This window comes from Salmo salar, chromosome ssa20 (assembly GCF_905237065.1).
Source record: "Salmo salar chromosome ssa20, Ssal_v3.1, whole genome shotgun sequence".
Taxonomy (NCBI): domain Eukaryota; kingdom Metazoa; phylum Chordata; class Actinopteri; order Salmoniformes; family Salmonidae; genus Salmo; species Salmo salar.
Window position 1 is genome coordinate 52,030,637 of NC_059461.1, and position 25,838 is coordinate 52,056,474.

General features: G+C 43.7%; 1 protein-coding gene across 1 annotated transcript in view; it reads left to right on the forward strand.

The window, feature by feature from the left end:
• Nucleotides 1-18,609, forward strand: part of LOC106580763 (mitochondrial import inner membrane translocase subunit TIM50) — a 30,314-nt gene extending 11,705 nt beyond the window's left edge. Inside the window, exons 5-11 of the mRNA XM_014162148.2 lie at nucleotides 8,165-8,223; nucleotides 9,110-9,229; nucleotides 10,184-10,288; nucleotides 11,402-11,500; nucleotides 17,047-17,203; nucleotides 17,286-17,392; nucleotides 17,630-18,609. Coding sequence (XP_014017623.2) covers nucleotides 8,165-8,223; nucleotides 9,110-9,229; nucleotides 10,184-10,288; nucleotides 11,402-11,500; nucleotides 17,047-17,203; nucleotides 17,286-17,392; nucleotides 17,630-17,728 — 746 coding nt within the window. The 3' untranslated portion in view covers nucleotides 17,729-18,609. The remainder of the gene's footprint in view (nucleotides 1-8,164; nucleotides 8,224-9,109; nucleotides 9,230-10,183; nucleotides 10,289-11,401; nucleotides 11,501-17,046; nucleotides 17,204-17,285; nucleotides 17,393-17,629) is intronic.
• Nucleotides 18,610-25,838: the final 7,229 nt, after the last annotated feature.

The following is a 25,838-nucleotide window of genomic DNA, read 5'->3' on the forward strand; positions in this document are numbered from 1 at the left end:
ATTGGAGGACCCAAAAAAGCCGATGCCGATTGTTTATTTAATATTTTTATTTTTTTATTTGTAATAATGACAAATACAAAACTGAATGAACACTTATTTTAACTTAATATAATACATCTATTTAGCCTCAAATAAATAATGAACATGTTCAATTTGGTTTAAATAATGCGAAAACAAAGTGTTGGAGAAGAAAGTAAAAGTGCAGTATGTGCCATGTAAAAAAGCTAACGTTTAAGTTCCTTGCTCAGAACATATGAAAGCTGGTGGTTCCTTTTAACATGAGTCTTCAATATTCCCAGGTAAGATGTTTTAGGTTGTAGTTATTATAGGACCATTTCTCTCTATACAATTTTGTATTTCATATACCTTTTGACTATTGGATGTTCTTATAGGCACTTTAGTATTGCCACTGTAACAGTATAGCTTCCGTCCCTCTCCTCGCTCCTACCTGGGCTCGAACCAGGAACACATCGACAACAGCCACCCTCGACGCAGCGTTACCCATGCAGAGCAAGGGAAACAACTACTCCAAGTCTCAGAGCGAGTGACGTTTGAAACGCTATTAGCGCGCACCCCGCTAACCTCTTGAGCATCTGATCCCGTTAGCGGGATCAAAATCCAGCGAAAAATCATATCGCCAATTAGCATTAAAAAATTAGCATAATTTTTTACAAAATTAAAAAATATTTTTTTTTTTTTTTTATAGATACACCTCTCCTGAATCGACCCACGTCGTCCGATTTCAAAAAGGTTTTACAGGAAAAGCAAATCATTAGATTATATTAGATGAGTCCATCGTAAAAAGCAGCTTCATAGCCATTTTCCGACCAACCACTTCCATCACATATTATCAATAAACAGCTAAATGTAGCACTAACCTTTTACAAACTTCATCAGATGGCACCCCTAGGACATCATGTTATACAATGCATGCATTCTTTTGTTCAATAAAGGTCATATTTATATATAAAAACAGCATTTTACATCTCTGTCTGACGTTGACTACCTAATTTCCCCTCAAAAGCGTCCCGGTAAACAATGCTACGTTTCAATAAATTGCTATACTATAACGATTTTTTAAATGTATATTGTCAATCTAACATTTATAGATGAATATCTCTTGAGAACACCCGTCATACCAGATTTTAAATTAACTTTACTGGGTAATCACACTTTGCGATAAAAGGAGATGCGATACTCAGAAAATCAGCTAATATACAGTGCTCGGCGCCATCTTGGATGCAACAGTATGAACCATCTCATCTTCAATAATATTGTCAATAATCGCCTACCTTTAGTTGTCTTCATCAGAAAGCATCCCAGGTCCACAACAGATGTATTTTCGGTCAAAAAGTCCATACTTCACGTTCCATTAGCCTGATGTTGGTAGCGCGTCCTATGGCTCTCTCCAAACGCAGCTCTGCACTTCATACTGAAAGCAATCCTCGCGCATGTAGGTTCGTTCAAACATGTCAAACGTTGTATAAAATAAATGTTCAGGGCCACTAACACCAAGAGAGCCAATAAGATTCGAGGGGGATGATTTCATTGCCTTTAAAACCGTTTCCAAAGGTGGGGGCAGACATGGCCGCCGGCGTCATAATGGTGATGGCCCATCCCCTGTGACCAATTTCAAACTCCTGTCATTCACTGAGTTTTGACTCTATAAGGCTCAAACCACTGTGAAAGGACTGGCGACATCTAGTGGAAGCAATAGGAAGTGCCAAAATATTCCTAAACCCCTGTGTTTTTCAATGGGATAGGTTAGAACTCAATACAACACATCAGGTATCCACTTCCTGTCAGAAAATGTCTCAGGGTTTTGCCTGCCAAATGAGTTCTGTTATACTCACAGACACCATTCAAACAGTTTTAGAAACTTTAGAGTGTTTTCTATCCATATATAATAAGTATATGCATGCCCTATCTTCTGAGTTTGATTAGTAGGCCGTTGAAAATGGGAACGATTTTTTTTCAAAATGCGCTGTGGCGCCCCCTATCCTAGGGTATCCTCAAGAGGCTAACTAGCTAGCCATTTCACATGGGTTACACCAGCCTAATCTCGGGAGTTGACAGGCTTGAAGTCATAAACAGCGCAATGCATGAAGCATTGCGAAGAGCTGCTGGCAAAACGCACTAAAGTGCTATTTTGAATGAATGCTTACGAGCCTGCTGCTGCCTACCACCGCTCAGTCAGACTGCTCTATCAAATCATAGACTTAATTATAATATAATAACACACAAATACAAGCCTTAGGTCATTAATATGGTGGAATCCGGAAACTATCATCTCGAAAACAAAACGTTATTCCTGTTACATTGCACAACCTTCAGTGTTATGTCATAATTACGTAAAATTCTGGCAAATTAGTTCGCAACGAGCCAGGCGGCCCAAACTGTTGCATATACCCTGACTGCGTGCAATGAATGCAAAATGACACAATTTCACCTGGTTAATATTGCCTACTAACCTGGATTTCTTTTAGCTAAATATGCAGGTTTAAAAATATATAGTTCTGTGTATTGATTTTAAAAAAGGCATTGATGTTTATGGTTAGGTACAGTCATGCAACGATTGTGCTTTTTTTCGCAAATGCGCTTTTGTTAAATCATCCCCGTTTTGGCGAAGTCGGCTGTCTTTGTTAGGAAGAAATAGTCTTCACAGTTCGCAACGAGCCAGGTGGCCCAAACTGCTGCATATACACTGACTCTGTTTGCAAGAGAAGTGACACCTTTTCCCTAGTTAAAATAAATTCATGTTAGCAGGCAATATTAACTAAATATGCAGGTTTAAAAATATATACTTGTGTATTGATTTTAAGAAAGGCATTGATGTTTATGGTTGGAGCAACGTGTACCTAAGCGATTATATGCAACGCGGGACAGGCTAGATAACTACACATGGTTGATGATATTACTAGTTTAACTAGTGATTATGATTGTTTTTTTTTTTTTATAATAATTGTTATGCTAGCTAGCAACTTACCTTAGCTTCTTACTGCATTCGCGTAACCTCGTGGAGTGCAATGTAAAGCAGGTGGTTAGAGCGCTGGACTAGTTAACCGTAAGGTTGCAAGATTGAATCCCTGAGCTGACAAGGTAAAAATCTGTCGTTCTGCCCCTGAACAAGGCAGTTAACCCACCGTTCCTAGGCCGTCATTGAAAATAAGAATGTGTTCTTAACTGACTTGCCTAGTTAAATAAAGGTCTAAAAAAAAAAAAAAACGGCCAAGTCGGCGTCCAAAAATAGCGATTTCCGATTGTTATGAAAACTTGAAATCGGCCCTAATTAATCGGCCATACCGATTAATCGGTCGACCTCTAGTTACAACCCATTGGTTTCCCCAATAGATTAATAGTCCTAGATGTCTGTTTCGTTGGTATTTTAATTGTCCCCCCCCCCCTCCTCTGAGTGCACTTTTGGTCAGTGTGGATATGAGGGACTGTATAGTGTTCTCCTAGGACTGGCTATGCTATTGAAATGACAGGAGGGCAGAGCAGGGGGACTGAGTCGCGAGGTGCCTCCCTCCCTGCTTCAAAACTATGCTAATGCCGGGGACAGCTGCGGCACTTTCTAAAAATGTTCTATCCGACAGAACATGGGGAAGTCTCCTCTTTAAACGCGTAACAATGTTATACAAATAATTAATTCCTCACGCTGTCACGCTCCCCAAAGTCCACTACGTCTGTCTCTATCTGGGAACGTTGCTGCGTCTCTTTATTACCTTAGTGCCCAGAGTGCTGCTACGGCTGCTGTTATTGGCCAGCCCAAATGCACCCACAGCGTTCAATACCCCTAATGAAGGCCTGAGGAGCCGCCCCCGGAGGAGTGTAGCGGGACCATTCCAGCCCACTGCCCATGCGCCCCTCCAACCCAAGTTGTAGAAGGCAAGTGAAGGGGATTGGGGGGGGGCAGCCTGGATGCCTCCACTGGATGGGAGGACCCGGGGCGTTGAGGTCTGGCCTGCAAACAGGCGTGCTTGCGAGACCCGTGTCGCCATGCCAAGTGATGGTATTCAGAGCACCGGCATTATGCTGAGGAGGAGCGTTAGAGGCTGTGACTGAGCTCCCCAAAAAGCACCCTGTTGAGGCCACACTGGTGTGTGACATGCAGGACTGCTTTCAAAATACTCACCGAGGTTGGAAGGTGTTGCTTTCTCCTAATGTGTACTGTGGCTCTAAGAAACAGTCTGGATGCAGTATGCAATCAATCGGTACCCACACCGGATGTTTAGGGGGAGGGGAAAAAATGTATTGCTTTAATCTTCAAGCACTATTGTTAGGCTTAAATCACTGACTTTTCAGAGTTATTTCATGACTTGGAAGACCTCATCTCTTCCGGTCCGTTTTATCAGATGGATTCACCCTCTGTGTCCCAGTTAGTATCCCACAGCTATGATCCTCAGAGCGTGTTTGGCTGTGAGTTGAGGGGCCGTTCTGTACGACCTCCGTGTTTGCTCGCTCTGACAGAGACGTAAAGCCCCTAGGAGGATAAAGACCACCAGGGCTCCTAACTAACCAACCCAGCCTGCCTCCTGTACCTACTGGCCCAACCAACAGCCTGTGTCCCTAAGCCGGGTATTCTAACAGAAGGGGCCCCTGCCCTCCCCCTTACCCCCACTGCAAAGAGCGAGGCCTGGACGACCGTTTGTCATGGCCCAAGAAAGAAGTGATTGACAGTGCGGGCCAAAAGAGAAAAGAAAAGCAAGAGCCCCCCCCCCTGCCCAAAAAAAGAAAATGGGGAGAAGAAAGGCAATTGAGTAATAATGGCCTTAAGCAAACTAGCGGAGCATATGCCACCCCGGTCGAGGATTAAAGGAGGCCTTTGTTGTGTCCGGAGGCCCGACCATCAATCTTCCTCCCTTGTTCCCTCCCTACTTCTCCCCTGTTTAAATTGACATCTCTCCCGAGAGCAACATAGCCTTTCCACTGGCCACTATGGCCTGCCTCTATTACACTGGCAAACAAGTTTAGGACGAGGCTGCCTGACCAGAGTGCTGCTGCTTGTTAAAGCCTACTTTTCTGGCCTTCCTGTCAGTCGGTCCCAACTGTGGGAACAGACTGCTTTGTTTTTGCTATAATGGGGGTTCTGCTTTTGATGAGACAGAATTTGATCAGTCATAATGACAGCCAATGGAGGAAATGGAATGCCTATGTCCCTGACTATATGGCCAGAAATTGAGGTAGCTTCCCCACCTCACTCATTATTGGAGGACTCACTGTGGCCTGGCTGACAAATATTAATCTCCTCACCATCCTTTTCCTGTCATCCTCCTTTCAATCTCATCCCTCCACTACTATCCCCCTTACCCATATTCCACATTTGCGCACACATACTCGCATGCATACACATGCCTCTGCAACCCCCGTCCCTCTGCGGGGGGGTATAACGATCCCCAGCCTGGCTTGGCTCTGCGCTCCCATGGGAGAGGTTTGTCAACGTGGTCGGTCACAGTCCCACGCTCTCTGGAAGAGTATGTACCTCCCAGGCCAGATAAAACAGGCATACGCAGACGGGTTAGGGGGGTGTTTAACCAGGTCACCCACTCCCAGGCCTGCTGTTACTGGGCTGGGGGACCCAGAGGGGCCTGCCTGGTTAAACACACTGTGGCTGCAAGCAGGCCGGACACTATAGGCCCATAGAGACCTACTCCGTCTCTCTCACTCCCCCTCGGTCCCAAATGACTTCACATACCAGAGTCACCTGGCTGCATGGTTTAGCTGAGTGGTAGCATTTGCCATGAATTTACTGAGATGTTATTTGTTGGGACCAATGCTGCAGTCCCCGATGCTGCGGTCTTAAAGCGGTAATCAGCCATAGAAACAATAAAGCTTTTTAACAAACCAGGGAGACTGCTAAGGGATGGGGCTGGAGAAATGTAAACACTCAAATTCAGCTATGGATGCAAGGACTAACCATTCATGCTATTCAAATGAGTATTAACCATGTTTTGAGGCCATGTAGTGTTTGACATTTTCTGATATGCCACAGCTGTCAGGTACATGGATTTACCTGACAGCTGTTTCTCTCTCTTGGCAGAAGAGAAATGCTGTTGACAGGGATGTAAACAAATTTGTGCACCATGTTTGAGAGAAATAAGATTTGAGCGTATGGAACATTTCTGGGATCTTTTAATATCAGCTCTTGAAACATGGAACCGACACTTTACATGTTGTGTTTTTATTTTTGTTCTGTGTATGTAGCAACTGCTGATTGCCCATTGCGTCATTTGTTAGGACCGCGGCTGTGTACATTCTACCACCACCAGAGTTGGCTTGAGATGCTCAATAACTCCTATGGTCAATATATATATGGACGCAATGGGCAATCAGCAGTTGCTACATACACAGAACAAAAATAAAAACACAACATGTAAAGTGTCGGTTCCATGTTCCAAGAGCTGATATTAAAAGATCCCAGAAATGTTCCATACGCTCAAATCTTATTTCTCTCAAACGTTGTGCACAAATTTGTTTACATCCCTGTCAACAGCATTTCTCTTCTGCCAAGAGAGAGAAACAGCTGTCAGGTAAATCCATGTACCTGACAGCTGTGGCATATCAGAAAATGTCAAACACTACATGGCCTCAAAACATGGTTAATACTCATACAGTACCAGTCAAGAGTTTGGACACGCCTACTGATTCCATTTTTTTTTTTTTTTTTTTTACTATATTCTACATTGTAGAAATAATAGTGAAGACATCAAAACTATGAAATAACACAGAATCATGTAGTAACCCAAAAAGTGTTAAACAAGTCAAAATATATTTGAGATTTTTCAAAGTAGCCACTCTTTGCCTTGACAGCTTTGCACACTCTTGGCATTCTCTCAACCAGCTTCATGAGGTAGTCACCTGGAATGCATTTCAATTAACAGGTGTGCCGCCTTAAGTTAATTTGTGGAATTTTCTTAATGCGTTTGAGCCAATCAGTTGTGTTGTTACAAGGTAGGAGTGGTATACATAAGATAGCCTTATTTGGTAAAAGACCAAGTCCATATTATGGCAAGAGCAGCTCAAATAACCAAGAGAAATTACAGTCCATTACTTTAAGACATGAAGGTCAGTCAATAAGGGAAATTTCAAGAACTTTGAAAGTTTCTTCAAGTGCAGTCGCAACGACCAAGTGCGATGATGAAACATCTGCCACAGGATAGGAAGACCCAGGGTTAGCTCTGCTGCAGCAGATAAGTTCATTAGAGTAACCAGCCTCAGAAATTGCAGCCCAAGTAAATGCTTTACATTGTTCAAGTAACAGACACATCTCAACATCAACTGTTCAGAGGAAACTATGAATCAGGCCTTCGTGGTTGAATTGCTGCAAAAAAAACACTACTAAAGGGCCCCAATAAGAAGAGACCTGCTTGGGCCAAGAAACACATGCAATGGACATTAGACTGGTGGAAATCTGTCCTTTTGGTCTGATGAGTCTAAATTTGAGATTTTTGGTTTGAACCGCTGTGTCTTTGTGAGATGCCGATTAGGTGAATGGATAATCTCCTTGTGTGGTTCCCACCGTGAAGCATGGAGGAGATGGTGTGGGGTGCTTTGCTTGTGACACTGTCAGTGATTTATTTAGAATTCAAGGTACACTTAACCGGCATGGCTACCACAGCATTCTGCACCAATACGCCATCCTATCAGGACAATGACCCAACACACCTCCAGGCTGTGTAAGGGCTATTTTACCAAGAAGGAGAGTGATGGAGCGCTGCATCAGATGACCTGGCCTCCACAATCACCTGACCTCAACCCAATTGAGATGGCTTGGGATGAGTTGGACCGCAGAGTGAAGGAAAAGCAGCCACAAGTGCTCAGCATATGTGGGAACTCCTTCAAGACTGTTGGAAAAGCATACCTCATGAAGCTGGTTGAGAAATGCCAAGCTGTCGTCAAGGCAAAGGGTGCCTGCTTTGAAGAATCTAAAAAATAAAATATCTTTTGATTTTGTTTTTAACACGTTTAAGGTTACTACATGATTCCATATGTTATTTCATAGTTTAGATGTCTTCACTATTATTCTACAATGTAGAAAATAGTCAAAATAATAGTGTACATGGACCTTGGGCTAAGTGTTCCGTATTGAGTATGGTGTGTTGAGAAATGATGCGCACTCCACAATGTTTATAGCTAACATTTCCTCTCGTTTTCTCTCTTACAGACGCCCCGGTTATCCAGCAGTTGAGAAGGACGTTCAAGTATTTCCAAGACTACAGACAGGTGGGTGACGATAAATAAACGCAAAACAGAAGAAACGGTTTCTGACACTCCCACTGTTCAATGTAGCCTGATCAATGGATTGTTCCACTCTAGTCAGCCTTTTCCTCCGAGGCCTGGGGTGTTTGGTTCAGGGAGGTAGAATAGGTCGTTGTCCACTAAACTCCTGGGATAACCTCTGGTTTGGGATATTTATACTTGGTGACACTGGGAGCCATGTTAGGCCTCTTATCTGTCTGTCTTTACTGAAGCAGAGGCAGGTGCAGCCACACCGCTTCGAGCAGGAAGGCGCCTCTGCATTAGCCTGCAGCTGCTGTTCCGTTAGACCCCCCCCCACACACACACATACACACAAATCCATCTCCCTCGTAGGTCTTTGATCTCTTCAATGGAGCGTGAACAGCCCCCTGTCTCCGTGTGTGTGTGTATGCACATGCGCGCACCCTTTCCTCCCTGCATCTCGACAACACACCTCCCCCTCTCGTCCTCCCTGGCCTCGGGTCTCCTGAACATATCAGTTCTCTCTTCCATGCGTCCCATTTCCCTCTTGCAGCTGGTTCTTACAGGATTATGGCTTTATGGGGTTTGCGGTGATGAGGCCAGCAAACAAACTAAGGAAGCTCTAATGCTCCTGCATTCCCACATAAGCAGCCAAATACAATCTCCTCCAATTTTACTACGGCGAGCCGGGAGAGGAAAAACATCTTAAGAATGATCTGAAGTGTTAAAGGGATAGGCCTCGTTCACCACAAAATACAAATTGCATACTTTTTTTTAAATGAAGCTTGGCTGATGTCAATTGACCCACATAGTTCTGATGTTTCACTTGCTCTTCCCACCGCAGCATTGTTATTGTATAGTTGTATGATGTCATGTCTGTGCCCCCCAGATGATCATTGAGCCCACGAGCCCCAAGCTGCTTCCTGACCCCCTGAGGGAGCCCTACTACCAGCCTCCCTACACCCTGGTCCTAGAGCTCACAGACGTCCTCCTGCACCCCGAGTGGTCGGTACGTACCACCCCTTTCCTCCCCAACACACCTCACCCACCACCTTACCTCCTGGCACCAGGCCCTGGCTGGGTGACCTGGATGCCTTCTCTCAGTACAGCCTTGAACGCAACAAGGAAAAAACATTTGATAGTTTCATGGCTGGGGTTGGAAGGTACATTGATAATTCATAAGTAGACTTGTTTTTATTTGTTTACTTAAGCTTTTACCTCAAGCCCCCCCCGATCCTCTGTGTGTGGCGGGTGGCCATCTGGCCTGTGGGTCGCTGGGGGCCCACCACCTGTCATCCTCCACTATCTGTAAAGACCCCCCTTCCTCTCACTCATTACCTGTGGCTTTCACCTGGCCCCCTCAGAGCCTGTCCCAGCCCTTACTCTAACACCACCTTCCACCTGGCCCTCTACCTGAGAACCTCCCTACTCCCCCTTACCTGAGTGGTCTCCATGCCCGCTCCGCCTACGAGTGCCAGACAGGTGGGGCGCGGCCGTAACCCGACACCTGCCCTCAGCAGACAGCCACTTCGTGGCCCTGCACGCAGAGCCTTTGATTTCTGACGAAAAGACAAGTGACTTTTTGTGGTAACACAGGCCTGCACCCAGGAGGTCGTCCAAAGGCTTCATCTGCCATAAACTGCTCCGTTTAGGCTGTCGAAAAAGCTAAATGTATGCCTGTAAATATACCACTTTATAACCTGACAGACTAATGAATCATTCACTGGTTGTGTGCATTTATGTGGATTGGATAGTGGCTGTCGGAAAAAAATACAAATGTTACCCTAAATATAACATTCTATAACATAAATAACTGATGATTTGAAATTGATTATTCACTGACTTTTTGTGGATAGCGTTCAGTGAGTGTTCTATCCATAATCTATCCCATTGCTGTTGGGAGTAGTTAGTATGTCTTTAAGCATGTGAGGTAAACTGGTTTGTTCTCCGGTCCTCCCCACAGCTGGCTACAGGCTGGCGCTTCAAGAAGAGGCCAGGCATCGACTACCTGTTCCAGCAGCTAGCCCCTCTCTACGAGATAGTGATCTTCACTGCTGAAACAGGCATGGTGAGTGACATGGCTGAATGCTGTTCTGGCGTGGGCCAATGACTTACAAGATCTTGTCACGCCATTATTGTACCGTGATGGTTTCAAGTACAACTTTGCCGTCCTATGTTTACGAATAGAATTTCCCATAAATCCACACCCATCTTTTTGTCCCTCTTGTGGCAATCAACATTGCAATTCTCTTCGTGTTGCAACATAACACATTAACTGCTGAAATAAGTCACATGCCACTTGAAGCATTTTGGATAGGTTAAGGCACAGACCTGCCTGCCTCACTTACTTAACAGTCACCTGCCTCTGCCACAGCCAATCAGGGCTGCTCTTACCGCCTGGTGTGGCTTAGCTCATTTGTGAGCGCATTCTGCTCCTGTCACCTCCTTGATTCCCCTGTAGACCTTTTTGTTCTAATGGACAATGACCCACCCCCGAAACACATTTTTGTTTTGTCACTCCAAACTAGCACTGTTGATGATTGATTCTTGATCTCAAACAACATCCCGAGTGTTGTTGCGTTTGACTGTTTTGGTACCAATATGCCTCACCCCTGTTTGTCCTAATTACCTACGTCTTGGCCAACAGGCGGGCTCAGAACGGTATGCCTTTTGGGCTGCAAATACCCCTTTTATTTATGCCAACATTTATATGCAAATGAGCCATGCTCCGCTCAGGGTCTAATTGGCTCCTTGTTTAGGGACTGTTTTGTTTTCTCTGGGTGAAGGTCAGCCTTAGTGTTGTGGTGACCTGCAGCAGTGACTGTGCCAAGTCAAACTGAAGCCTCGTCTGTACCTCCGCTAGCTGCAGATTTCCCTACGCAGTATGGATCATTGACCCATCAAGGTTTCCTGGGCTTCACATTACACCTGCCCACTGCGGTAGTGCTGACTAAGCCATGTAATTCTGAGAAGCTGTTACTTTAGATTTGAAATGCGTTTTTTTTTAATTTTTTTTATTATGAGCAGCAGCCAGGGAACTAGAACCTGACGACACAATCCTAGGTCTGTCCCTATCCTCAGCCCAACTCTAGCCATGTAACCGATGGCCGTCATGCATATATGCATCTAGCATGTCAATGCTGTGTAACGTTGTGATGTAATGCGGGTTCTCTCTCACCAGACGGCGTACCCTCTGATTGACAGCATCGACCCCCAGGGCTTTGTCATGTACCGCCTCTTCAGGGACGCCACGCGTTACATGGAAGGACATCACGTCAAGGTAACAAGTCGTCAGGCTGACCTTCCGCCACCGTGTGTGTACTGTTGTTTTATGTACACTGCGTAAGCCTCCAATAACACAGTATTCCACCCATGTTGGTGTATAAAAGCCATCAAATTGTTCAGACAAATGCCCTGTTTGTTAATGTTGTATTTGGTTTGCTTTATTTTGGATATACCTGTGTGTATGCTCTCTCTGTCTCTGTTGTTTTCTAAGACATGAGTTGAGTTTAAGACTCTGAGATATTAGTGTGCTCTTTTTCAACCCCGCTCCTCCTGGGCCAAGCCCCCTAGCCCAGAACCCCCGGTGCACCCCTCTCCACTGTGCCGTACCCCAAACCCCCCCCACCCATGTCTCCGCTCCATAGCCGCCTTCTGCTCCGCATTGATTTTCCTATGCTCCAACTACATCTCTCTTTCTTTCATCCTCTGCCCCTGACAATAGGGGGGGGGTTCTCCTCCCCCCCCCTTTCTGGGCCTCATTAACCTTATGCCCCCCTCTCTCCAACAGCCGGAGTCCGTCTCCATGCATGGCTGAAGTACAATAGTGTTAACTTTGCTAAACTAACTTGTCACCCGAGAGAACCTCTAAGGTAATACTGTATAAGGTGGCTACTGTTGCTTTAATCATGTCGCCTGGCATCTTAAATGGCTGTGTATTACGAGCTGTATCAGAGCTGACTGTAATTAACATGCCTAGCCTACATCACCATGTTTCAATGGGGTGCTTTTGTAATGCATGGGAAACTAAATTGGCCTAGTAGTAAATGTGTGGTTCTGGTCCCTACATAGCGGTGTATAGGTATACCTTCTCTGTGAAGATGCATGGCCGTGTATTGTTCATGGAGGTCAGTTCTTTCCATGTTAATCACTCACTACGAAAACTCATATTCATCGGGAAACATGAATAGTTGATAAGGGTAACCTGCTACCCCCTGCTATACAGAACTTGAATGTGTTTATTTGGTGATCAGTCTAACGTTACATACAGGATCTTCCTCTCCTTCTGTGTACTCGCCTGAATTCACGTGTCTCCTGTCCTCCTCCCCTACCGTTGGTGACTTTCTGCCCATCTCTGTCTCTCTCTCTTCACCCCCCCTCCCCTCTGTCTCCCTCGCCTTCCATCTGGCCCTCTGAAAAGCAACCAGGAGGCAGAGAGAGAGAGAGGTCTGAATAGAGAGCCGAGTCCACAGAGACCTCAGGCGTCTGTCCAATGGTGAATTTCGATGGTGTTCTTTCCCCCAAAAAAGTTTTTAAACAATGTGGAGCCACAGATGCGAGGTGTCAATAAAATCAGCGGGCCTGTCTGACGACGACACGTTATCGTCTGGTCCGTCTAATTAACTGTGATTAGAACCAGGCTGTGGTAGAATCAGCCATTGATGTTGATGACAAGTCCAACTTTTGAGGGGTGAGATGTGGCCTAGCTTAGACCCCCCCCCCCAGAGACATAGGGCAGTTAGTGGAGTGCACGACCTTCTGCCACAGGTGGACCGACTGGATGGAGTTGAACAAGACTGTTGAGTGCTCGACTGCCCCACCAAATTTGCGTTTCAGAGATCAGTTTTATTTTTGTTTCTTTTCAGTTGAAGTTGTTTCATTCTCCATGGGAGTGTCAGATTTAAGTAGTCATACTAGTACACTGTTTGTTTACCTGCTCACCAAACTTGTGTGTAACCCTATGAGAGGGTGTGTGTGGGTTGGACACATTCCTACTCCGGCTCACAGCCTGTTGCTTTGTTAGGAGCACTGCTGCCTGTGAAACCAGAGCCCTACAGTGCCTTTACAAAGTGTTCATACCCCTTATTCCAAATGTTGTTTTACAGCCTGAATTCAAAATGAGTTCTACACCACAATACCCCATAATGACAAAGTGAAAACATGTTTTTAGATATTTATTGAAAATGGAATACAGATATCTAATTTACATAAGTATTCATTAGTGACGCCTGGCACGACGTTTCCTTTCATTTGTTAAATCCTTTTGTTGTAGTAATGACATTTTAAATAACTTAGTAAATACACTGACACTGTGAAGAAGCATCATCGCCATCATAATCATTTAAGCCAGATAGGCCTATCACGTACATGCCCTTATTAGTCAAAAAGATGGTGTCTTGTCCTGCTCCTGAAATCTGCTCCGGCATTCTTCCCAGTCATCAGCAACAGAGCATTTGGGTAGGTGCATGTCTGACATCAGTTAATTAATGGCTGATTTATAACACCTACATAAGTTTCCAGCTATAAAATAATGCAATATGTCACAACAGGTCTAAATATGTGTGATGACCGTGTTATGTCAGCTATTATGACCTATTATAAACTGGGGGGTTTGAGCCCAGAATGCTGATTGGCTGACAGCCGTGGTATATCAGACCGTATACCACGTGTATGACACATTTTATTTGTACTGCTTTAATTATGTTGGTAAACAGTTTATAATAGCAATAAGGCACCTTGGGGGTTGGTGGTATATGGCCAATATACCACAGCTAAGGGCTGTATCCAGGCACGTTGCGTCGTGCATAAGAACAGCTCTTAGCTGTGGTATATTGACCATATACCACACCCCCTCTAGCCTTATTGCTTAATTATGACATGGCTATGACCGTGTCATAACATGTTATGACATTTTAGGTTTTAAGTGTTACCAAATATTCACAACCCTGAGTCAATAATTTGAAGAAGCACTTATCGACAGTGATCACAGCTTTCAGTCGTCTTGGGTATGTCTATCAGCTTTGTACATCTGGATTTGGGAATTTTCTCAAGCTCTGTTAACCTCTATGGGCTAGGTGGGACGCTTGCTAGGTGGGACGCCTACGTAACAGCCACTGCCAGCCTGTGGCGCGATTTTCAAAACCTTAAAAATCCTATTACTTCAATTTCTCAAACATATGACTATTTTACAGCCATTTAAAGATAAGACTCTCGTTAATCTAACCACACTGTCCGATTTCAAAAAGGCTTTACAACGAAAGCAAAACATTAGATTATGTCAGCAGAGTACCAAGCCAGAAATAATCAGACACCCATTTTTCAAGCCAGCATATGTCACCAAAACCCAGAAGACAGCTAAATGCAGCACTCACCTTTGATCTTCATCAGATGACAACCCTAGGACATTATGTTATACAATACATGCATGTTTTGTTCAATCAAGTTCATATTTATATCAAAAACCAGCTTTTTACATTAGCATGTGACGTTCAGAACTAGCATACCCCCCGCAAACTTCCGGGGAATTCGCTAACATTTTACTAAATTACTCACGATAAACGTTCACAAAAAGCATAACAATTATTTTAAGAATTATAGATACAGACCTCCTCTATGCACTCGATATGTCCGATTTTAAAATAGCTTTTTGGTGAAAGCACATTTTGCAATATTCTAAGTACATAGCCCAGGCATCACGGGCTCGCTATTTAGACACCCGGCAAGTTTAGCACTCACCATAATCATATTTACTATTATAAAAGTTTGATTACCTTTTGTTGTCTTCGTCAGAATGCACACCCAGGACTGCTACTTCAATAACAAATGTTGGTTTGGTCCAAAATAATCCATCGTTATATCCGAATAGCGGCGTTTTGTTCGATGCGTTCCAGACACTATCCGAAATAGTAAAGAAGTGTCGCGCACATGGCGCAATTCGTGACAATAAAATTCTAAATATTCCATTACCGTACTTTCGAAGCATGTCAACCGCTGTTTAAAATCAATTTTTACGACATTTTTCTCGTAGAAAGCGATAATATTCCGACAGGGGAGTCTCCTTTTCGGCAAACAGAGGAAAAAATCCCAAAGGCGGGGCGGTCGGGGTCACGCGCATAAGCCCAGTGTCCCTTGATCGGCCACTTGAGAAAGGCGATAATGTGTTTCAGCCTGGGGCTGGGATGACGACATTCTGTTTTTTCCCGGGCTCTGAGCGCCTATGGACGACGTGGGAAGTGTCACGTTAGAGCAGAGATCCTTAGTAAATGATAGAGATGGAAAAGAAGTTCAAGAAATGGTCAGACAGGCCACTTCCTGTAAAGGAATCTCTCAGGTTTTGACCTGCCATTTGAGTTCTGTTATACTCACAGACACCATTCAAACAGTTTTAGAAAATTTAGGGTGTTTTCTATCCATATGTAATAAGTATATGCATATTCTAGTTACTGGGTAGGAGTGGTAACCAGATTAAATCGGGTATGTTTTTTATCCAGCCGTGTCAATACTGCCCCCTAGCCCTAACAGGTTTTAAGGTAGATGGGGAATGGCTGTGAACATCAATCTTCAATTCTTTCCACAGATTTTCAATGGGATTCAAGTCTGGGCCACTTGAGGACTCCCACGTTCTCGTTTTAAAGCCATTCCAGCGTTACTTTGGCTGTGTGCCTGGAGTCATTGTCCTGTTGGAACAAATCTTCACCCCTGTCTAAGGTTGCACTCTGAACCAGGTCCTCATCAAGAATTTGCCTGTATTTGTCGCTGTTCATTGTTTCCGCTATCCTTACCAGTCTCCCAGTACCTGCTGCTGAAAAGAATCCCCATAGCAGGATGCTGCCACCACCATGCTTCACAGTAGGGATGGTGTTAGTTGGGTGATGGATGAGCTGTGCATTTTTGTCTCATCAGACCATAGTCTTTTGCCTTATGATCTTTTCTTTCACATTCCTTTTTGCAAACTCCAGATGTGTTGTGTGCCTTTTTTCTCAAGGGTGACTTCCGTCTAGTCACTCTCCCAGATTGGTGAAGAGACTTGTCCATCTGACAGGTTCTCACATCTTAGCCAATGGACTCTAGTTCTGTCAGAGTAGTCATTGGGTTCTTGGTCACCTCCCTGACGAAGGTCCTTCTTGCCCGGTTGCTCAGTTTGGTCAGACGGCCAGCTCTAGGCAGAGGTCTGGGTAGATCCATTTTTTTTATTTCCCAATGATGGAGACCACTGTGCTCTTGGAAACTGTCGACACTCTAGAACTTGTTTTATACCCTTCCCCAGATGTATGCCTCATCACAATTCTCTCTCTGAGATCTACAGACATTTCCTTGGACTTCATGGTATAGTTTCTGCTCTGACATGCACTGTCAACTGTGGGACTTTATATAGACCGGTGTGTTTCATTCTAAATCATGTACAAACATTAGCATTTTTGTTGTTGTTGCTCAATTTGGAGTATCGTAGCAAAGGGGTGTGAACACTTCTGTAAATTACATTTCTGTATTTCATTTGAGGCATTTGTCCAGATGACAGTGATAAGGAGAACTCGGAGTCCCTCTCCATCTGCTCCCCAGGCCCACCACTGAGACGCAATACACAGGGCAGGCCAGGGGAAAGTGTGTGTTCTCCCCTCTACGTGTGTGTGTGTGTATATATATAATATATATATATGCAAACATTACATTTATTGATGATCGTAAGGCATTTTGTGTATTTCTTGGATTTGTCACAAGTACCTTTTAAACAATGAAAGGGATAGATTTAATTTAACTCAACTTTCTTTAGATGAATTCCTCTTCAGAGAGTCTTGTAACTCAACTCTTTTCCACCCTCCCCTTTAGGACGTGTCGTGTCTGAACCGGGATACCTCCAAGGTGATAGTGGTGGACTGTAAGAGGGAAGCCTTCAGCCTGCAGCCTTTCAACGGTATGGCTCTGACAAAGTGGGACGGCAACTCAGAAGACCGAACACTCTACGACCTAGCTCATTTCCTCAAGAGTAAGTGTGTGTGCAATGGCGTGAGTGTCGACAAGCCTGTTCCTTCCCAGACACGCTATTCACTCATGTTTTTCTCCGGCAGCCATTGCGCTCAGTGGAGTGGATGACGTGCGTTCTGTGCTGGAGAACTACGCACTGGAAGATGACCCCATAGAGGCCTTCAAACGCAGACAAGCACAGCTAGCACAGGTACAGTCCAAACAAACCCAATGTTCAGGAGCAATGGATGTCAACTAACAAATACACTAACATTACCAACCAAGAGAAGTGTCCCCATTCTCAAGAAACATTACATTTTCTGTAGGAACAACATTTTCACGCTTGATGCCCTTTATCCATCTGTTTTGTGAGAGCTTTAGAGCTATAGTTCATTAGATATTGATGTAACTGTAGATACTGGTGTGTGTGTGTGTGGGGGGGGGACAGGAGGAGGAGCAGAGGTTGGCTGAGCTGGCCCAGCCGAAGAAGCAGGGCATCTCCTTGGGCTCCATCGCCGGACGGTTCTGGCGCTCCAAACAACAGTGAGTGGCCCTCTCTTTCGCACCCACCAATCGCAGCCCACCCCTCCACAGTGTCTGGCCAAAAGGATGGCGGGCTGCAGTCACTTGGCGGGGTGGGTGGCGGGCGTCTCTCGACGCGTGGGGGAGGAGACAAGGAGAAACCATCCAATCAGCTGAACTTTTGACTGTCACAAGCATGTATTGGGGGGGGGGGGGCGAGCTGGAAAGAAGCAAGGGTCCAAAAGAAGATTCTGGTACCTCTGTCATCAGCAAAGTCACTTCCTGGATCTCGGATGTAGGCGGCGGATGCCCCCCCCATCTGCTTCCGTTGGTCCTCTGTTGGCACTGACTTATACAAAATGGTGCTGTGTGGTTACAGACATTATTGATTAAACCGTTTCAGTCCACATTAGTTCGTCTACTGCCCACCGGCCGGTCATACGGGGAACTGACCAGAGAACAGTGCTCTTATCTGCAACTCCATGCACTGGGATCTGGTGCTCCGGAATGAAGTTTGATCAGCTTTGTGAAACAGTTTCCTTGTTTTTTTTTAATGTATATCTAAGACTAAGCTGGTCAGGGTTTAGGATATGAATATTATTAAACCTGTTGCACTCTGAGACTCTAAGCTTATCTCCACCATCAAGAAGTCCTTGCTTGGACCGGTGCTGTTGACGCCAACGAGACTGTGTGCAACAGAGGCTGGAGCTTGCGCTGTAGGAATGAGTGGGAGAGACATTTTCAGCAAATCAAGCCAAGCCATGTGAAATTGGGCTGGTGGCACGCATACCAAGTGAAAAGTGGATCCTGATGTCTTAACATGTGCTTGTTGAATGTTCTGTGAGATTCAGTTTGTGAACCATTCACAAAGTCCCAAATAAATAAAATAAAAAACTCTTAAATCTAGCATCTTGTGTGATTTGGCACAACCAAACATGTAATGTGAACTAGCATCAATCAGGTGTTTTCATGGCAACATGTTGAATCTCTAAATACCCAGGCATCTACACTGAACAAAACTATAAATGCAACATGTAAAGTGTTGGTTTCATGAGCTGAAATAAAAGATTGGTGAAATGTTGTCAGCCATCCAAGAGCTAACTTTTTGTATGGTGCAATCGGTTTACATGTTATCAAGGAGGGACGTCACGTGTGTTTCGAACCAGAGGATCACTGTTTGGGGCAGTTGGACAGTGGAGGAAGCTCAACTGTTAGCAGCCTGTTACATTGGCAGATATAATCTAAATCTGAGATTTAATACATTAACAACTGGTAGAAGACATTTCCAATCTGACTTTTTTTTGTGGAAGAGGTCATCATGGAAATGTTTGCAGCACATTTCAATACAGCTATATGGCTCTGGTAAATTGGTAGGATACTCCTCCACAACATAACTGTTTTACAGCCATAGGCCTGACTGTGCCTCCACCAACTCCTATTTACAGTTTTGGTTTAGACAATGGGCTGGAGGTAGTCAATGGCCATGTGCCAGAGCATCAAGTAGGACTTTAGTAAATGACAAATAAGATTGTAATGAAGTATTGTGACGATTTAATACCTGACAAACACTGAGCCTCTTCAGTATTTGGCACTAGGGAATTTGTAGTTTATCTCCAGCACAAATATTAGCAATACCAGATTAGGGTAGATCAATGCCTCACCCCCGGAGGGATATTTGTTAAGTTTTAAGGTGTCTAAAATCCTTTAATTCTCAATTAGATAATGATTATATTTTAAATCCTTGCTTTAACAATTATATTTGTTTTAGGGATTGGACATAATTTGTGAAGTCACTAAGCCTGAAGTCCCTGTTTTTGATTTTGCACAAACTAGGAGAAAATGGGTTCATTTGACCAAGTGTATTGTATTATCAATGCATCTTTAGTCTATTATTGTAAAATAGTATTGCACATGGAGTGGGCCATTAATTGCAAATTCATCGAGAGGAAATCCCTCAGCGGTCGCAATAATTACTTTGAATAGACTTTCTTTACAGAAACGCGTGACTTTGTGTAACGCCAATTGGAATACAACTAGATAATTCCACTGTTTGAGAGTAAGGTGTGAAGGGAGCATGTGATGGCTCAATTCACAAATGCATGCAAGTTGTGGGGTGTCGAGGCTTTTTGGTTTACCTAGCCAGATGTACACGTGCCAAAATACAAATGGCCACAGGCTTTCTTGGGGAAATGAGTGTGAGTTAATCTTTCTTTTAATACCATGGTTATTTAGTTTATTTTAACGAATTATTGATTTGATCTGCATATCTTAATAATTAGTGCAATTATCAGCAGTAGGCCTACTGGGTTGGAAGAAAGCGAAAATCGATTGTCATATTTTTTAATTGAATGACCTTTTCCTATTGGTTATAGTTAAAGTTGTACTACTACTCAAGTGACTATAGTGGCATATGTTTCTGTTTACGGAGCACGTGACAAATACTATTTTATTTGAAGTGACAATGATGCACTGGTCCAGGTAATTTACAGAGATCTGGACCAGAGTTAGGTTCTTTTTTTTCTGTCTGCTTTAATGAGGTAATTTTCATTACCAGCATAGTTTGAGTAGGCTAGGACAAGTTGGGGTCAGAAATGAGTAGGCCTACCCATGTGGCCTGCAATGTGCCATTTCATTTGAACCAAGCACAATCTGCTCGTGGAAAGGTGCGACCTAACTCAACCGACATTATGTCACCTTAAACTGCTATAAATGAACATGCACGCGACAGAAAGCCTGGGCATCACCCTGTCTCAGACTCATGGTGTTGCACTTGACACCTCTACAGAATGAGCAAATTCACATTTATAGGCGCCCTATGCCTTCTGCCACCGAGTAACACCTCTCCAAATGTTCTAGCAGTGCGTCTTTCCGCTCCTCCTGGTTGTTCCCTCTCTTTCTCCTCCCAGTTTAAGCACCACTGGTGAGACACACGCCACACCACGGCAAAAGCGATGATTCCTACACCATTTGGACATTGGGCACGTGTGGAGATTTCAGTGGCAAGTCCTAGAACATTTGCCCAAAGCTGTTGCGTAAGGGTTGAAGAAATGGCACGACCTTTTAGATGCAAATCGACCAAATATTTTTCATTTAAAAACATATCACAATTCTGACGAGCTATTTCCATGGACATTACGCATGCTAAATACTTGTTAAACGCCTGCTGTGTCATGTCCTGTCGAATATCTGCCTCTGCAAACACAGGCATATTACAATTTTGCACGTATTCGATCGTGTCATCGACTTGTTTTAGCATTCTTTTCCCTAAGGCCTAACAATTGTCTCTGATGTTAATTTGCATAATACTAGTGCTTGACTTGGGATGGAAGAAGTGCAGGGTCTATCCTTTTCTAAGTCGGTCCATTTTGTTCACCGAAATTCACAAATTACGTTACGCTATAGAGACCTCCTGATTTATTCTTTTGTTAACGATTTATACACATTTTCCAGGACTTCTCCATGGCTTTTTAAACAAATTTCCATTACTTATTATAGCGTACATGGAAAAAGTAAGCATTATTGACACTGGAAAGCTGCTGTCTCTGATCCCATGTAGACCTACCACCTGCCGTTGTGCCCTTGATCAAGGCACTTAGCCCCCCACATAGAAATGCACTGTTATAGTCACATGTGGCCAACCCTCCATCTGCAGAGCTTCTGGATGTGCAGGCTTGGCATTTTCAACATTACAACCAAATACTTTTGTCTTTATAAAATCATTCAATAACTCGGATCAAATGGGTAAGGTAGGCTACTTCAGAGGAAGGTCTCACTTGACATGTTTAAGGCTCAAATACTCATGTTTCGTGGAAGATCTATGCACAGCAAGTTATTTGTCAATTAGGCTATTAGAATACGTTTAACGTTGTCGCAGTTACATAGCTACTGTTTTAATATGGGGATTCCCAACGATGCAGATGTATTTAGGCTCTACAGTGCCGGTGGAAAGGCCACAACGAAAGCAATGTTTAATTAGCTATCGTTAACTAGCGAGAACTTGTAGCAGTTATGTTTTGAATTGGTGATCTAGTTCGTCTGGCCGTCATTATTTTATACCTGCTGCTGAAATGTGCTATCTCTCTTCGGGCAACCGCCCACTCGCACACGTAGCATCACAGACATGCACTGAATAAGGTTTTATTTGATTTTGAAGGGTCATTTTGATAATGGCGGATTATGTCGGTTTTTAATTGAAATATGACCAATCAATTATGAATTTCATGAATTACTAACAACAATTATGAAACTTATTTCCATGACTATTCATGACCTTACAAACCCTCATTTGAGGGCAGGTAGCCTGTCGTTCTGCACCTGAACAAGGCAGTTAACCCACTGTTCCTAGGCCATCATTGTAAATAAGAGTTTGTTCTTAACTGACTTACCTAGTTAAATAAAGGTAAAATGAATAAGTAAAATAATTTGACAACTTGGAACAGCGCATCATGCCGTTCAGACTGACACATTTTCAATATGTCGAACAGCCTATAGTCAGTCAGTCACAGATTCAAAGACTAGCGGCAAATAAACTTGAACAAAGCTGAATCAGGATATGAATGTCCACCCCCTCCATTGCTATTCAATGAAGATCCCGCCTTCATTCCGATTTGATCAACCTCTTTTTGCCTCTGTGTGTGAATCTAGGTCACCGATAGGCTACTTTGTTTTTATAGAAGAGCCAGTACTCAATAACTCCTAAAATTAGAAGTGCCTTTACGGCGTTCCGGACAGCTCCGGCCCAAATCAAGCACGACATAATACCATGCTTCCACGCACACACACCGCATGCTCTGCAACAAAATCAATGAGAGTCAAGAATGTTTAGAAATGTTTCCGACTTTAAATACGCAAAACAAAATGTTCATAGGATGTTACATATTTTGTCATTGTTTCAGGCAATTATCTGCTTTCACTGACTTCAATGTGGTATTGGATAGAAGGCTTAGTACCGTGGACCTAATTAAAAAGGTAATTGTTGCCATTCATATCCTATCAAAAGTGTCATACCACAACATGCTGTCGTATTAAAACCACACAACTTGCGTTGTTGTTTTGGTTAAATCAATCCCATACAAAGGATGCGTTCCGTCCGGTTGTGGATACGCATGATGGCAACTTTTATTGGTTACAGAGAACAGTTCATATTTATTTATCCAGTCTTTTGTCCCGCGTTGGAACTCAAACCGCGAAAGCACCCGGTCCGGATAATTATCCAACAAAATAATGGTAGCGGTTCATCTGTACCCTGTTTTTTTTGTGACGCACTTCAGCCGAAGCGTGCCAGGGGTAGTCAGGGCCAGCGGAGGCACGCGCTGCCCTCATTAGAATTACAATAGATGAGCAACAGTTTGCAAATCTGCCCACTGTCCCTGTAGATCACCGCAACAGCAAGCACACCCAGTCTACTGACACACGCGCCCCATTAAAACATTAGATTGTGGGCTACAGATAATGTCGCTGTTGTATGGAATTTATGGTTCTTGTTCTTCCTTTACGTTTTTATTTGCGCATTTAAATGATCATTGTAATACTGCATGAATAAGGAAATGTTCTACGCTAATGTTATTAAACTACACTCCCCTCGTCTGATTTATTTAGTTATTCCATTGCATTAGCCTGCATTCAGAGGTTTGGATAGAACGACCTACTGGGGAACTGTTCATGTTATCACAGAGAGCATACGGCGGACACACTCCACTTGACTGGAAGCCACTCCAGGGCCATCGGCACCATTACAGATACATAAACATATAGGGGCAGGGGGTAGCCTAGTGGTTAGAGCGTTGGACTACAGCGTTGCAAGATCGAATCCCCGAGTTGTAAAAGGTAAAAATCTCTCGTTCTGCCCCTGCACAAGGCAGTGTTCCTAGGACGTCATTGAAAACAATAATTTGTTCTTAACTGACTTTCATAGTTTAAAAAAATATACCTACCAAAAACGGTATAACACAGATTCTATAGGCCTACCTGCTATGTGGAGTTGAAAGCAAACCACATTTTATTGGTCGCATACACATGCAATATATATGTACAGTGCATTAGGAAAGTATTCAGACCCTTTGACTTTTTCCACATTTAAGTTACAGCCTTATTCTAAAATTGATTGAGTACATTTTATCCCTCATCAATCTACACACAATAGCCCATAATAACAAAGCAAAAACTGTTTTTTAGAAAATGTGGCACATAAATTAAAACAGAAATACCTTATTTTCAGACCCTTTGCTATGAGAATTGAAATTGAGCTTAGATGCATCCTGTTTCCATTGATCATCCTTGATGTTTCTACAACTCGATTGGAGTCCACCTGTGGTACATTCAATTGATTGGAAATGATTTGGAAAGACACAAACCTGTCTATATGAGGTCCCACAGTTGACAGTGCATGTCAGAACAAAAACCAAGCCATGAGGTTGAAGGAATTCTCCGTAGAGCTCCGAGACAGGATTGTGTCGAGTCACAGATCTGGGGAAGGGTACCAAAACATTTCTGCAGCATTGAAGGTCACCGGGAAAACAGTAGCCTCCATCATTCTTAAATGGAAGAAGTTTAGAACCACCAAGACTCTTCCTAGAGCTGGCCGCCTAGCCAAACTGAGCAATCGGGGGAGAAGAGCCTTGGTCAGGGAGGTGACCAAGAATCCGATGGTCACTCTAACAGAGCTCCAGAGTTCCTCTGGAGATGGGAGAATCTTCCAGCAAGACAACAATCTGCAGATAAGAATGGGAGCAACTTCCACTATGGGGTGTTGTGTGTAGATTGAGGGAGCAATTTTAAAAATCTATTTTAGAATAGGGCTGTAATGTAATTTTTGGGGGGATAAGTCAAGGGGTCTGAATATTTCCGGATGCACTGTATGTGTATATATGTGGGGGGTGTATGGACAGTATATGGATAGAATATGTAGTACATATACAGGAATAGCGTAAGCACAGCAATAGTTCAATATGATAGGCCTTGACTAGAATACAGTATATACATATGAAGTGGGAAAAACAGTATGTAAACATTATTTAAAGGGACCAGTGTTCCATGTCTATGTACATAGGGTAGTAGCCTCTAAGGTGCAAGGTCGAGTAACCGGGGGATAGCCGTCTAGTGACACTGACTACATTTCAGGACGGGGTACTGCGCAGGGGCCGGCTATTGTTGACTATGTAACTGTCTGATGGCCTTGAGATAGACTGAAAAACAGCTTCTGTCGGTCCCAGCTTTGCTGCACCTGTACTGACCTAATGAGGGACAGGGTTCATTCATATTAGTTGATATCATGCTCATCGCCTGCATGCATGCGCGTAGGCCTAATTGTATCCGAATGTATAGGCCTACATTGTAATTAAACAAAAGTGGAATGGATTGGTCCACCTTTCATGATTGTAAGCTACTTACTCTGCCTGGACCCGAGCAGCATGATATGGCTGATTTGCATGGGTCCTTTCATTAGCTGTGCTGTTGTGTAGGATAGGCTACCTCATATGTCCAGTCAAAAACATTGCTATTTACACAGTGAAAGTGCCTACCTATGGAAATGATTAACTTTGTCCTTCTGACATTGGGTGCTCATTACCTGATTATTATGCATCGAAGACGTAGTGTAGCCAGCCTATGGAAGGAGAAGGTGGGTTGCATAGCCAGCTGTAGTCATGACCCCCCCTCCAGTGCTACACCTCCGAATCTTTCGATTGCACAATAAAATATCTCCCTCCAAAGTTTGTCGGCATGAGGACACGCGACATTTCCCCATCGGTAAAGTGTATTCAACATTGCATGTATCCAGTCCTTTAAATTTACTACATATTGAAATCAATGTCTGATCAAACGGTCTGTTTTTTTTTTTTCAATCACACGAGTTTAGGTTCGCTGTCTTCGCAATCAAGGTGCGCAGTTCTTTCACCGGGGATAGGCCTATAGCCTATTTCTTCACATTTTCATTCAGCTTTGTGGTTCAAGCATCCATAGAGCCTTACATTTAAATGGGTTTGCAGTGCGTTATATTACCCTATCCAATTTGGTGACAAAGCACATCGTAAACAGTCCCCAAATTGCAGCCAAGTCTGCACAGCCTTTGACACACTCCCCCTCCTGCGCGCCCGCACCCTCCCCACTCTGATACTGGAAGGCGGTATAAAATCCCT